Source organism: Phaenicophaeus curvirostris, chromosome 9 (genome assembly GCF_032191515.1).
Source record: "Phaenicophaeus curvirostris isolate KB17595 chromosome 9, BPBGC_Pcur_1.0, whole genome shotgun sequence".
Taxonomy (NCBI): Eukaryota; Metazoa; Chordata; class Aves; order Cuculiformes; family Cuculidae; genus Phaenicophaeus; species Phaenicophaeus curvirostris.
This window is the reverse complement of record NC_091400.1, coordinates 14,911,476-14,926,198: the sequence shown is the minus strand read 5'-3', so window position 1 is coordinate 14,926,198 and position 14,723 is coordinate 14,911,476. Positions and strand designations below refer to the sequence as shown.

The 14,723-nt window shown below is 36.6% G+C and overlaps 1 protein-coding gene across 7 annotated transcripts in view; it reads right to left on the bottom strand.

Moving 5' to 3' along the window:
- The window catches only part of EXOC6 (exocyst complex component 6), a 92,829-nt gene that overhangs the window by 68,927 nt on the left and 9,179 nt on the right, over positions 1-14,723 (bottom strand). For 6 of the 7 annotated variants that reach the window (XR_011338001.1, XM_069864193.1, XM_069864188.1 and 3 more), the window contains exons 2-5: positions 3,638-3,809; positions 2,303-2,350; positions 2,107-2,197; positions 1,177-1,222 (exon numbers count right to left, since the gene is read on the bottom strand). Coding sequence is in view for 6 of the 7 variants with exons in the window: in XM_069864193.1 (XP_069720294.1) it covers positions 1,177-1,222; positions 2,107-2,197; positions 2,303-2,350; positions 3,638-3,809 (357 nt within the window). In the remaining variant the exon portion in view is untranslated. Of the gene's footprint in view, positions 1-1,176; positions 1,223-2,106; positions 2,198-2,302; positions 2,351-3,637; positions 3,810-11,411; positions 11,627-14,723 lie in introns of those variants that run through there. The other variant, XM_069864192.1, reaches the window with a different exon arrangement.

Below are 14,723 nucleotides of genomic sequence, written 5' to 3'. Positions count from 1 at the left end.
TTTGATGTGTACAGTAGATCTGACACATTTTGGACATGTCTGCACAGAGGTTTTAGAGCCAATTTGCTCAGACACAGTGGCCGCTGTTGAGGATTTTCAGATGTCCAGCGGTACGGCAAGAGGTGTTTACTATCCAGAAATCCAAACAGTCCAAAAGTAAATCTAGATCACAGAGTAGCCCTGTAGACACTTGACTACACATAGCTAGTCCCAAATGGAAACAGTCAGATCCAGACAGACTACAGTGATGCCAAGCACACAAAGAGGTAATGACAATGATTTTGAACCCAGCAAGAGAAGACAGAGCAACTAGCATGATTGAGGCTGTATGAAAAGCAGGCAGGCAGGATGGTGGAAATGATGCTGTAGAAATCAGGAAGAACAAAATGTCAGCAGAAGAATTCCTGGGGTGGATGTGCATGAGGTGCAAGGCAGCAGCAGTCACCCCAAAGGGACAGGGTGACAGCTACAGGAGGTCAGAGGCATCCAAGCTGCCACAAAGAGAGAACTGGGAATACTGGAGTTACAGCAGCAGTGAGTGGCGCTCTCAGAAGATGGAAAGTGAAGACAGCACAGGAAGGAGCAACTGATCAGGTACTAGTTAGAAATCACTGTTCTAGAAGTTTATTTAGTTATTTCAGTTTGTCACAGAGTGGGAAAAGAAACCCAACACATTTTCTACATTTCATTCTCATAGTCCCACATACACAAAAGATTAGCAGAGATACTAAATAGGTCTGAAGAAAGGTATATGGAGTTAAATAACCTTTTTTCTTGAATTATTAATTTGATTTAAATATATCATGATAGATAAATCAGCTGTTAATAGACTCTGCAAAGATCTTTACTCCCTATAGATCTTGCTTCGTAAGCTGTTTTAAGTATTAAAAAAAATACATTCTACTTCATATTTTGCCATCAGAATTTCACTGCATGTCATGCTTATTTAAGTAAACATTATTTTTCTGGCAATCACTAAGCTCCTAGAAGCTTTTATATTTAATACAACATTTATTCACTTGTAGTGCCATGCCTGAAACACAGACAAGGTATTAAGAAAACTCTACATACCAAGCAGCAGAACTTGCAGTTTAGAGACTATTTACATGTCTACATTAGTGTTTGATAGTCTATTGACAAAAGCTGTATTTTACTCATATTAATAAGCTCACTCACCTTTTTACATTCATCTGCTCTTTTAGTTTGCTGTACATTTCCAGTACTGTAAAAAAACCCAAGCAGATTAACCCATTGGTCTTATTGTGGCTTTAGTTAATAAAAGAGGAAAATATATATTGTAAAGGACAAAATAAACCATAGAAAAGGTTCTTCTAAATTTACATTATTGAATTCCTACTGTAGCATAAACGTGATAAAAATAGCAAAAAAAAAATCTAGAATGCAGCTAAAGAACTGAACTCTTAAAACAGCTTTTAAATGAAGAAGAATTATGATTAAACAAAGCACTAGATAAGTATATGTAGATCAAGTATATTCATCCACTTACTACATAACTTCATCTCTATTGGCAGTCTATGACCTGTCTCCATTACATGGCAACAGTACCACCTACTGTACTAATAACAAGTCAACAACAAACCTTTACAGAGAAAGTTTCTCAAATCTGTTTTATGCCAACGTCATGAACAGGAAAAAATCCTTATAGAGTTGTGTGCAATCCTACAATATTACCTTTTTGAGGTAATTTAGAGCTCTTACATTCCCTTAAAAAAAAAACCCTGTATTGACATAGAGCTAAAAGTACAACGCTGAAACAGAATCATTAGTATTTTGCATAGAATTCAAAGAGTAAAAAACCACCCTCTTAAGCAACAAACCCATTATTTATCATATTAAAAATATTACATCATTCAAAGCTGCACGTAGTTACATTGTTTGCATCGTTTATATCTAGCTCACTGTCTTTTCACAAAGCGGCATAATTGCGCTATGTCAAATGTAAAAGACATGCAATCTACACGTGGACATCTGTTTAAAACCCACTAATTCTGCTGTTAAACTTGATGTTACAGGACCCCAACTTAAAAAATATAATTATTTTGTATTTTGGCTCTTTACCATCATATTGAGCTCTAAGTGACTAACCTGGAAGACACAACTGTAGTTTTTCCACAACTGTTGTAATATTCCGTTGCTGAACTCTACATCGAATTATTTCCTCTGTTTGGGCTATCACCTTAGAGATTTAAAAAAAAAAATAAATCACAAATTATGCAGTAAGTTTAATTTGCTACAAATATTCATATTCATAATGCCCCTATAGGGAGCATCATTTTCTCACCTCTTTCCCAGCATCCTGAAGCCTTCGGTTGGTATCAGTAACTTGGACCTTAAAAATAATTTCACCTTTGTTAGACAAATATGCATATATTGCCCTGATGTGACTGCTCACCCTTGTAATCAGATCATGCTTCATGAGAAACTTAGAACAAAGAAATGCAAATTCAAATTAACTCTACAGCTTGAACTTGAACTTTTGATCGCAAAGGGCTTTTGTTAACTTCAATTACTTATGACAGTTCTTTCTAACAGATTCTGTGGCAAACTTCTCAAATTTACTTGGGATTTTTGAACTTTCCTTGTTTCTGTAGGTCTGTCAAACAATTCAAATCATTGACCCAATTGACCACTGGTCCCTTTTTGATAACCTCAATGAGCTCTATGGGCCATTCATTGTCTGTAAGAAATGGTGATTGCATTTTATGGTAATTAAACATTCATACTTTGCTGAATGCAAACACTGGGTGGTTGATTAACATCAAACGTGGAAATCTCCAAACCACAGCAACATTTTAATGCTGCAGGTGCAGGCAAAGCTCGACCTCAGATTTTCCCACATAGTAAGTGACTCATTAGGTCATCATAATAAGGAAGCACATTCTAGTTTATTAAAAATCTCATTAATTTCTGAACAAAGATGCTCAATGACCTCATTGATGCTGTATTTGGTCTCTTGTTATCTGAATATCCTTTATGTAATGCTCTTCTAATCATAACCTCTGATGAACTACGCTCATTCTGTCTGGCGTGCATTATTTTGCTCTCAAAAGTGTAAAGAGAGCTAAAAGGGACGGATCCCATAATTCACTATTCTGCACTCCGATTTGGGAGTAAATCTTCGTTCTCATTTCTAATGAAAACTACTAACTCCACCTACTTTCCTACTCATTACAGACTAAAGAAAATTTATTTTTCATGCATAATTGGAGTACTTTCATTTTTCTAATCAATATTTTATTTTTTCTAAGTTCGGACTTATAAATGCATGATTAGAGAAAGATCTACAAAAGAAATACTGGTTTTACCATTTTCGCTGTTTAGCTTCTGAGAAAGCCTTTAAAAAGGGCAAGATAATTTTGGTAACATTTTCTGAAAACATAGATTTAAAAAAAATCAGAATTAGAGCTAATGAAATATTCAGCTTTGTAAATGTAAATTACTGGATCAGGCAACACAGCTATAATCACAAATCCTAAATAATCCACTTCTAAAAACTTCTTGTAAACAGAGTGTATGTGATAATCACTAAATTCTTATTCTTCAGTAAAAGAGTCAAGTTCCTTCTTTTAAATTCAAACACAATGATATATGAAACTCTGAAAATCTAGTTCCTTACCTTTAATTTCTCTGCATCAGCTCTAACTTTAAGGAGTTCTGTAATAGCATCCACAAAGCCCTGATGGTGAAAATTGCACATCTTTTCTATCTCCCTGTCATGGTTACGTATGCAGGCATCTAGTTTTTCCATAAACCTCTGATGTGCATTTGGTTGGTCATCATATACAGACCTGTTAAATACAAATAAGAAAATGAAAGTTCACTTTCCCTCCCAGTTAAAAATAGCATGCAAGTATCTTTATTGAAATCTCTCTCTTAAAAAGAAAATAAAAGCACATAAACATGATGCTATGGTGGCACCGTTTGCGAGTCACTCCACCAAAATCAGCATTAAAAGAGAGATGGCACAAAACTGAGAACTGAACCCAGCCCTTATGGCATTAATCCAGGTGCTTAACCAGTTACATCATGGTTGACCTGAGCCTCACTGGTCTGTTATTTATGCCTTAATGCTCAAATACAGGTACAAAAGAATCAGTTTCTCTGGACACCTCAAATAGCACGGATTGCTTTACTACTTCAAATTCCACTCTTCACTAAATATAAAGAAGTGCAAACACACAAATTTGCTTTTCTGGTATTCCTAACATCAGAGTTATCCAACTAAATCAAGGTTGGATGCTTCCAGCCAGAAAGACAGAAGCGCTGTGTAGCAGCAGCCGGACCCCTGGCAGATGGCAATCCCCGTGACACGCATATGCCTAAGGCTGCTACCTCAGTGGGATCTTACTTTCAGGAAAGGCTAAATCAGTCCTTTGTTCCACTTTACTAATTGTTTGAATCATACACTGAAAACCTCAAGCAGGAAACATGACTCTAGGAGAAATTACTGGTGTAGCTTGTTGAGCTCTGTCAGAAATAGCTTGGAAAAACTCCCAAGTGTGAAAGTGAGCAAAGGAGATGGAGAGAATTTAAAGCTTTAGACTTAGCAGAGGAAGAGGTATTACAGAGAACTGTGCTGGAAATCAAAGTTAAGAGGTCTTCCAGGAAACCTAAGGCAAAGGCAGTCCCAAAATTCAACCAGTAACTTCAAATAGCAAGAAAAGCAAAGACAGATAATTTTTGAAGTAGCTTTTCAGACAGAATGAGAACAGCAATATAAGGATGATACAATCATACATATACAAATGTGTTTGTATGGCAAACTACAAGCACTTAAAAATATCAGGAGACTGAACATCTTTAAATTACTTTTTTTTTAGCCTCAAATTTCCTTTCATAATTGCAAAGGGTTTTTTTGCTTTAAAAATTTAAAAAAAAAATAAATCTTAAGATGGGAGGGGGGAAGTATGATGTTCCAGAAGTACATTCTTAAGCTCAAGGCCCAGGCAACACTGAGTCAAAGCCTCTAAAACTCCTGAGCAGAGAGAAAGTACGTCCCTCCCACTCGTCTCAGAGAAGTCTGACTTCCCATATAGTTCAAGATCATCTTTCTAACCAGACAGCTGCGCTCTGCCAAGATTTGGCATTATCATCACTCATTCAAACTTCTACATGACTATCTGACAAAAACATGATCCTTCAAGGAAGAAAAGAATATAGAAGAGATTGAAAAGACTCTTGTAACTAGATTCTTCATCCTTTTTGAGTTCCTTTTGACCTTGGACAATATACTCAGAGAAACAACTGAAATCAGAGAAATGAGAGAAGCAGTAAACTGTCCTACACACCAAAGGAAGAAAGCCAGCTCCGGATAGCCTGCTTGTCATAGGTATTTTCTCAGGGAAAAATCTATTCAATAAAATATTCCTTGAATATCCCCCATTTGCTTATGATTTATAGGAAAATAAGGCTAAGGTACTAAAAGGCAAGCTTTTTCCTCCAAAGCTCACCAGGGTAAAAGCCATGGTTGTTGACCCATGTAGTAGTTCACAAAGGGAAAAACACACCCCTCATCCTTTCCACCACTGCAGTTTGAAATAACTGCTGGAAGCTGCGAATGTGTGACAGTCAGACTGCCAGAGGTTCCCATCAGACTACCAGAAAGGTGCCCCTCAAGGCTGCCCAGGAAAACTGATGTTTAAAGGTCTGTGGTGAAAGATCATGAGTGACCCAAACCTGCCCATGGGAAACACCTGCACATAGAGCCTGGTGCTGTTTGGAGCAACCTGATCTGAGAGGAAAGAAAGGTGCAAAACACACAGTCAGCATTGAGTGAGCTCTCATTAGGCAACCAAATGTTCTGCATCTGAAGACATGGGGGGAAGCACATAGACCATATCACTGTTAGGTCTAAAGAAGTAGGGAAGGGATGAGAAAAAAAGGTTCCACAACTAATGTTGTAGTGCTCCAAAATACACAGTACAGGCTACAGGAGAGCTGCTCTGTCCTGTAAAAGAAGTGTCAGAGATGCTGGAGGGACATCCATTTGTTTCCAAGGTACCATTCCTGGAGAAGAAACAAAAAGAACAGGAGGACCAGAGGCATGAGATAGCGCCTTCACAGACACCAGGCATGCATGACCTTCCTCTGAATGGGCTGGACTCACCACCTACAGCACACTGGATGCTAAAGCAAAAAAAAAAAAGAAAAAACATTCAATGTATTACTGCTTCCTTGAGCCTTTCATTTCAGGGTGGAAAGAGGCTCTGAGTTTAGGTCTCCTTCCAGTGTTCTCAAAGGGAAGGAAGAAAGAAGCATCATTATCACAAAGATACAAGACTTGTGTCAATCACTGTGTACTCATAACTGCAAGTTGTGTAAGATAACTGTAAGTGAAAACAGTAGCAGAACACAATAGACCAAATAAACCTAACATGAGATACAAGATGGTATATGGAGGAACTCCATATTTGAGTTTGCACTACCAAACTTTCTTTAGTGGTAACAATGCAATGTCTTTTGGGACTTCTATTGTGTGATGATTTTGGGGTATCCAGTAGCTGCACTTGAGCATGGCTGTCTTGATACCTTTTTATTGATTTTTATTGCTGTTAAAATGCTGAGAAATGGAAATGACTTACAATCGGGAGATCTCTCTTTAAAATGTTATCAAACAATTCCATATAACATAGTCAGAAATTCTGAAAGTACATACAATGTAGCATAGGTGATACAGTATTCACTGTTATAAAAATCAGTATTTTTTTCCTTCAGTATTAAAATTACTTATATTTTAGTTTTATGATAACAAATAAAGTACTGATTGATAATTCTCAGGGGTGTTATCAAGGTATTTAATTCAAAATCAAACACACAAGGAATATGTGTTTAAAATTGGGGGCGGGGGAATCAATACTGTGTATGTCCCATACACTGCCTTAACCTACCTTATTAAAATAAGAGTTATTATTTTATGTTCTACATTATATTGTTTTCTGAAGAAATACTAATAACATGATGATCTGTTATCTATGACAGCATTTTGATGGGCCCCCTCAAGATTCACTAGTAGTATAACTTCCATATTAATTACATATGTAGACAGCTCCATCTTGTGGGAACAGTAACAAATCAACCCTCTTCAGCACACTGGTGGCAAAATTCCTGAGACACAGCTACTCACCTTTAAAGAAATAACTTGTCACGGTATATAAAATAAATCCACACTTTGTATCATAACTTCCTGATCTAGGTGATAAGTAAGAAGACTGATTAAACATATTTACTAACTTTCTAAAGAAAGTAAGTCTGACCTAAAGCACGGGTCTTCTTTAAAGTATAAGTGTACCCAAGAAAACCACACCATCTCTGGCCACAGACAGAAATTAGGCTTTTTCTCAGACCTTCAAACACAACTGAGGCTTTGCATGCCTGATTTACCCATTATGGGACATCACACAGAGTACAGAATTGTTTATTTCCAATACCGAAGCTTATTTTCTGTGCATGCATTTCAAAATCTACCTGCACTTAGCTAAAAAATGTAATCACTGCCTTTGAATAACTACCTACAGGTGTACATTTCGACAGATTACGGTACTGCAAACAATCCTGACAGTAATTCTGCATTTTTCAAAGTTAAACTATCAGGCAGACAAATCACAATATTGCAATATCTTGGAGAGAGACATGGAATCCTGAAAGCATCCTACAGCAAATTCTTTTAAATTACAAGACAAAATTAACAGTATTTACAAGACATGCTCCTAGTTCTGCTAGGAAGAGAGTGAGGAAGTAGTAACCCTTCCAGATGCATTTCCTCAGAAGATGATCATTACAAGCAATTACGTCTACCCTAAAAACCTCTCTCACTTTAAGTTGCTTCACATACACCAGGAAACCAAGGTCAAACATGCACAGGTTACCAAGAGAAATTTTACATATGTAAAACATAGTTCTTTCAAATTTCATTTTACATTTATACACTTCTGAATGAAGAACCTCAAGGAAGCTTTTCAGCTTTAGGGGCCCCTGAAGTGGATGCCAGTGGTCTGTAACACAGCACAAATTTGAACTGAACAAAACTGAAAGACATGATCAGTTTGTATTACAGCTGCTTTCAACCTGTAATCTATACAGCTGTAGGAACTTACAGACTGCTAGCGGTTGATTCACACTACAAAACTCTGAAGAGCAAGCTTTTTCTCAGCATGAGTCTTCCAAACGGAGGAAAAAAAAAAAAAAAAAAGGAGAAAAATCGCTGATGTTGGAGACAGAAGTTTGTATTTGATTTTGGCACCAAAAAAAAACCCAAACCAACCTTCCACAATACACCATCTTAATTTTCAATCTGGAATGAGAGAACATTAACTTTAGTGACTAATTAGACATAAGTACTGCAAATCACCCTAACTGATGGGACAAGCAGGGCACCGCAGCGCTGAAGGATTTTTCTGGGGTTATTTTCTGGGGTTACCAGGTTATTTGTCCATATTTTCCAGAACTCTGTGTATAGACAGACTTTTATTTCCTGACTCATCCCAACAACTAGGTAATGAGTATTACAATACCATAATACAAGGTAAATGTAAGACTGCAGAAAGTACTCGGAAGAAGGAAAAATTAACTGGGAATAGTCAGAGACTGCTTAAACTACTTTAAGAGAAAGATGTCTCGGTCACTGCCTCAATGTTACTGAAATAAGAATATTTTTACCTCAACCTATTCTTACTGCTGGGCTAAAGGGAGAAAGACAAGCATAAACAGATTTTATTTCAGGTCTCAATGCAAAGTGAAGGAGAACTTTCAGACATGCAACCATTTTCCAATGGAAGAAAATCAAACAATGTTACTTTATAAAAAAAAAACCAAACAAAACAACTTTATTTTCAAAAGTAAAACACAACATGAAAAATATGTACTTAGTAGGTCTTAATGACAATTTGTTTATGATTACATGCAAAAATCTTCTGAAGCACCAGAGGGCACCATTCTATGCACAAAAATACCAGACATTGACGCTAATCTCCAGAAAGCTAAAATTCAGCCAACCATAAAGCTTAACCTGCCATCAACTCCACCTGACCCTTTACAAAATAATAGTTTTCAAATCAATTATCCTCAAATCATATGATACATTATATAATGACAACTCCATACACATGCATTACCACTCTAAGTCATTAGCATAGATCTATCTCTTCACAAATGGTAACAGTACAGCTTCAAAAGTACATTTCTGCTATCATTTCTGTGCATGCAGCCAAGATACATACCATAAATGCCTGAGAGCAAATGGGATTAAAAGAGGATCAGCATTTCACTAAAGGGGATGGAAATACAAAGTTACAGGCCAAAAAAAAAATCGTGAGCCCAGAAATTAATGTAATACATTGACCAAACTACTGGAAAGGCAAGCAAAGGACATGTATACAGACTAGTGTCAAAGGAGAGGAGCCTAAAAATAGTTTTTGACAGTTCAGCAAATACCCTAAGTTTGATTTTTCCTTCCTCATCCCCACCATCATATCTATGTCATCTTCCATCTAGAAAATGAGAATAATCAGAAACTTGAACACAACTTCCACTGTAATCTACTTCATAAGAATTTAGCATGGAAAAGTGAATTGCAAGAGGAATCACAGTGAGAACTAAAGTAATTATGTCTCTTATATTTATGGCAATACCTGTAACTTTTTAATGGTAAGCAGAATTGCTGTGGTACCTAAGCTTCAGACAAAAATGAACATGAAGAGTTTATTTTACTAAAAATTAAAGCTCCATACTCTCATAAGAAAAAAATGTTGCAGGAGATTATAAATTCCTGGTTGGTGATAAATAATCCTGTCAATTAAAAATCATCATTAAAATGGTCTATCAGGTATAGAAAAAAAATTATTTAACAAATCCGTTTTGGGTTTCAGAAGATCTACTATTCCTGGAAGGGTTTGGGAACTGTTTTTGTGTTTAGGGTTGGTTTTTTTTTTCATGGACAATGATTCAATTTTTAATTGCAATCCATGCTCAGGAGAAACATCCCTGAGCTTATGAAGCATCGTGAGAGTGAACAATTCTCTTCCTAGTAATCATGGATTATAAAAGATTCTAACAGCAGCAAAGACTCTTAAAACAGATCATCTATTTAAAAAAATAGATGTCAGAAAAAAAGAAAAACAACAATCTTTTTACAGGACAACATAGCTATTCACTAATGACTTATCGTTTTCCACCATTTTCACACACTCCCAACCCATCCTGTTCTCTCCCATTTCTAGGAGGAATTGCAGGTTCCCCACCCCTGCCTACATTGCCACAATGTCTTTTATTTCCTGATTACACATGACATATGTAGCAATTAAACCCTGTACACACATTCCTTACATGGTACTGATAACCACTTAGTAAGTGCCAATCACTTACATCTCCATGAATGCTGTGACAATGATGGGAATTGCACCTATAGGCACAATAGTTGTTCAGGTCTGGCACGGAACACAAGCCCGACCACGCAACTTCTGAACTGCAAGGGATGCAAGAGATAAAGATTCTATTGTAGAACTTCAGATTTAGCATTATGGGGAAAAAAATAATTTTTTAACTTATTACTCTGATCAGTTAAACCCAGTTACAAAAAAAAGAAACTCAGACATAAAATTTATACTCTATTTTTCAAAGTAATAATTAAAGCAAAACATACGTGGAAATAAACCAACTCCCCAGTGAAGAAATTCTGCTTATGAAAAATCATGTTTTTAGAAAATATATCTTGTTACCACAGCCAATTTTGTACTGAGGCTACAGGTGCTCTCCTCTAGCTCCCATATACACACTGCAAGAGCAAGAAGTGGCCCAGTAGATGTTTGTCCTCTCCCTCCGTTTCCCACTTGATAAAAACAAACAAAACCAAAACAAGCAACAAAAATGCAAACATTAAATAAAGTTGCACAAAACACTGGCCAGGCAAATTAAGATTCTGCCCTTAAACCAGACCTGTCATTGTGACTATAACCATGGCATCCTTGCCCTCAATACTGCACCACACACTCCACTTAAGCTGCAATTTCACAGGAAACATTGCAGAAACTTCCTTTGTCCTACAATACACAAAGACATTTTCTGTTTACACAAACTGCAAACTTCGTAGGGACTTTTCCATGGAGTAATTTTATATAGGTTTCTGCATACACCCTAAAAAACTTTATAAAATAATGTCCAGGTGTTTCCTGTGATTCAACTGAAGTTATGGTAATAAGCACATTTCTTAAAATCTAAGCAGTCTTTCTACACCAGGCACTACGTAGGGTCCAGTTCTGCCATCCTTGTTCATAATTACATCTCACTGCTCTATTTAAAAGATTATATTACATGCCAGAACAATGCAGAACTCAAGCTATGGCCTAATCAGAGAAAATATTTTATTAATCTTAGTTTAGCTGTTATGCGTTACTTACTTGGTTTTCCTGGATGTGCAATTTCTGTGAATTGTTCTCACTAATAATATCCTGTTTCTATGAGCAGGAAAGGGCCGAGTACAGTTTGTTAGTTAACATTACTTCCTATAAGCACGGTCCATATTCTGTAGTGGCAGCACTACAGCAGTCATTGTTCATGCTGGATAAGCAATGGATCACGCTGATGGCTGTTAATGGACATTCTCTGCAGCGAAACATGAACTGATAATCAGTAAACCCAGATTTGCAATAGACTTCCTCCTTCCTGTTTTTACACTGCTGACCAAGGAGATGCCTCTTCCTGCTAAGCCTTCATGTGACTTACTGATGTATGAAGCAAGAAACCAAAAAACAAGTGCTGCAATATTTTTTTTTCTGATTTTGTGCTGTAATAGTAGATAAAACAGACAAAGAAAATTCCAGCTTCACTCACTTCTATGCAAGCTATTGCCAAATGACTAAATGTGAGTTTGGCCATCTATTTCATATACCCAAATGGATACAGTGGACATAGTTGGAACCTATGTTATTTCATAGAAAACAGAACAAGAAGCTAAAGTCCATATAGAAATATTCATATCTTCCCTTATTGTTTCCAAAGAGTGTAATATAAATTGCTCCATTTTTAGAAGCAATGAATTCTTCTCAATGAAAACGTGAGTTTTTAAGTTTTTAAAGATTTGATCAGATTTCTATTATACATGTCCCAGAAATAACTGGTAATCTATTACAACCTACAGCTAATCTGTCTTCTTTATCTGGGGCACTTCGGACATAATCTTCAAGATAAGTACGTACCAATTGTTTCTGTAGAACCTCCACAAGACATTAAAATAGAACAGAACATTTAATGTCACAGATGTCTAAGTTAGTTACTTCAAAAGGCTTTGAATACCACCACTACACAGATGTAAATATTTTCGAAATCAAGAAGTTCCAGATTAAATAAAATATCCAGTAACTAAAATTTCAAAAGTAGTTGGATTAAGAACGTATTCTATTCAAACTAGATAATTCTTAGACGTGTCACGTTCTTTCACAAACATAAAATCAAAGCTTATATTTTCCAATAATTTTTTATTAATTTTTGTTAACTCTGTGAGCTCATATAGCCTGTATGTAGAAAATCATTGTGTATTTTTCTCATGAAAATCAACAGCCTGTACTACCTATCTTCTGCACCTGCACGTTTCCCAGGATCACTTTAGAAAATGAAAGTTGACTTTTAAAAAGTCTGGTTTTAATACAAAAGCCCAACTAAAACTAACTCATAGTGTTTCTCTCTGCTAGGAAGCAACTAACAGTGTTGAAGCAACTTGCTTCTACTACTCTGTTACCTCACTCCAGTCCTCTGCCTGCTGGATAAACTGACTTAAGTGGCAGAAAATCTGTTCGTGTTTTAGGGAAAGGTGATGCCCCAGAAATTCTACATTGGCTACCTGACTACAGTTTCCTAAGTTTATGAAACAAAACAGAACGAACATACAGTGTATCAACTATGTTACTTCTACATGGAAATGAACTAAAAACAAAACTCAGAAGAAGAGGCTGCCTTCTTGTAATCAATGGAGCAGAGATCCTTCAGTCACTGCACACCAGGAAGCGTGCGAACTGTGAAAGGCGCAGAGAGCCACAACCAACAGAAACACCTAAGTGCCTGTGACAGAAAGGAGAGTACAGTGTATTAAAATTGAAGTGTGTAATATTTGAAAGTTTAAACAATTCTTTTTTACATTGAAATGTCTCAAAAGTATCCCCCTAGGCACACACACTACTTGAATGCACTATTCATTTTGTATTACTCTGATTCATGAAGAATTGCAAGTTTTGCAAGCAAATTACTTTCTCTGAGACATAGTGAAAATCCCACTCACATATAAAAAAAATTCTATATACATAAAGTCCCAGCTCTGTCTGCAGGTCCCTGGCGCAGAACTGTTCAAAGATAGCTTTTAAGTCCCATCAGACCTCAAGTTTTTCCACACTCTAAAACCTGCTTCTTTCCTTTTTAATTCCTCTGTCAGTGATTAAGTTCCCGACTAGTTTGGTATTACTGGCAAAGGCTGAGGTACAGGAAGGGCTTCAGCCAGGCTCCAGGAGAGACTGTTAACTCCTTCCTGCACAGGACACAGGTTGTCAGGCATACAAATAATTCCTTAGCAGACATAGACAAGATGAGGAAGAGACACATTTTTGAGCATACCTTAAGCTGAACATCAAATCGAACATGATGTCATTGTTTTACCAAAGTGTGTGGTGACAGGGTTTAGGTTTGGGCATTTCATCCACCATCAGATAATAGCCAGAAAGACTGGCAACAGCTAAATTTTATAACTAGCCACAGCAAGTCCTTCAGTAAGATAAAATCTAACGTGATTACTTGATGCTGATGCAAAGCTAGGTTGATGTTTTTGAACAAGTTAGTACTTAATAGTTTACTACAACCCACAGAAATAGTTTCCTATTTGCAAACTCATTCCTGGCATTCTCTTAGAAGCATTATTTAAGAAATATCAATCCTCACAGACTTTCATGAGCTCATTTTAGAAGTATAATCCATAAGATGCCACATGATAAAACTTGCCTAACTGCAGTTGCTGTAATTTCAGCCTTGTAGGTGCAAATGCTCCAGCACCTACAGGTCACAAACAGGCTTATATTTAATTCAATTATGCTAATGCTCGTCAGGTAGATATCCATATTGAGGAAATGGCAAAGTCTCAGAGCAATTGTTCAGCAGCGCACACAGAAAGCTGGACTACAGTGTATACTCTTGGCTTTCCTCAAAAACCTGCAAGAATGTAAGTACTCATGTGACTGACATTTGCGAAGGATGTAAAATTATGCATTTGCTATGCATATGGCTGGTCCAAAATCTGGGTCAGCAGACGCTAAATAAAATCAGCTAGAGGAATAAGTCGATGAAGAAATTACATGAATAACAATTGGCTTTCCTGAATTTCACTGATGTAACAGTGAATAAGCTGTTCATATGACAGGAAGGATAAAGCTCGATGAGACACAGTGATACAAACTGCATGAACCACATATCAAAGTGACTTATTCTGGATCTCTCAGCATACCATTCCTCTATTTTAAAAGCTTTACTGTATTTTGAAACATGTTTTCTAAACATGGGAACAATTTCAAGCTCTTTGGTAATGCTTGTGAAATCTGAGAGAGCTATTTCAGAAGTATTCTTCACATAGGTTACAAGTTAGGTTAAAGCTTCATTTGGCAATTGCCCATTTGGAAAACACTGCAAGAACTGAGTCAGAAGCTGATGCAGAAACACTTTAAAAGATCAAGACA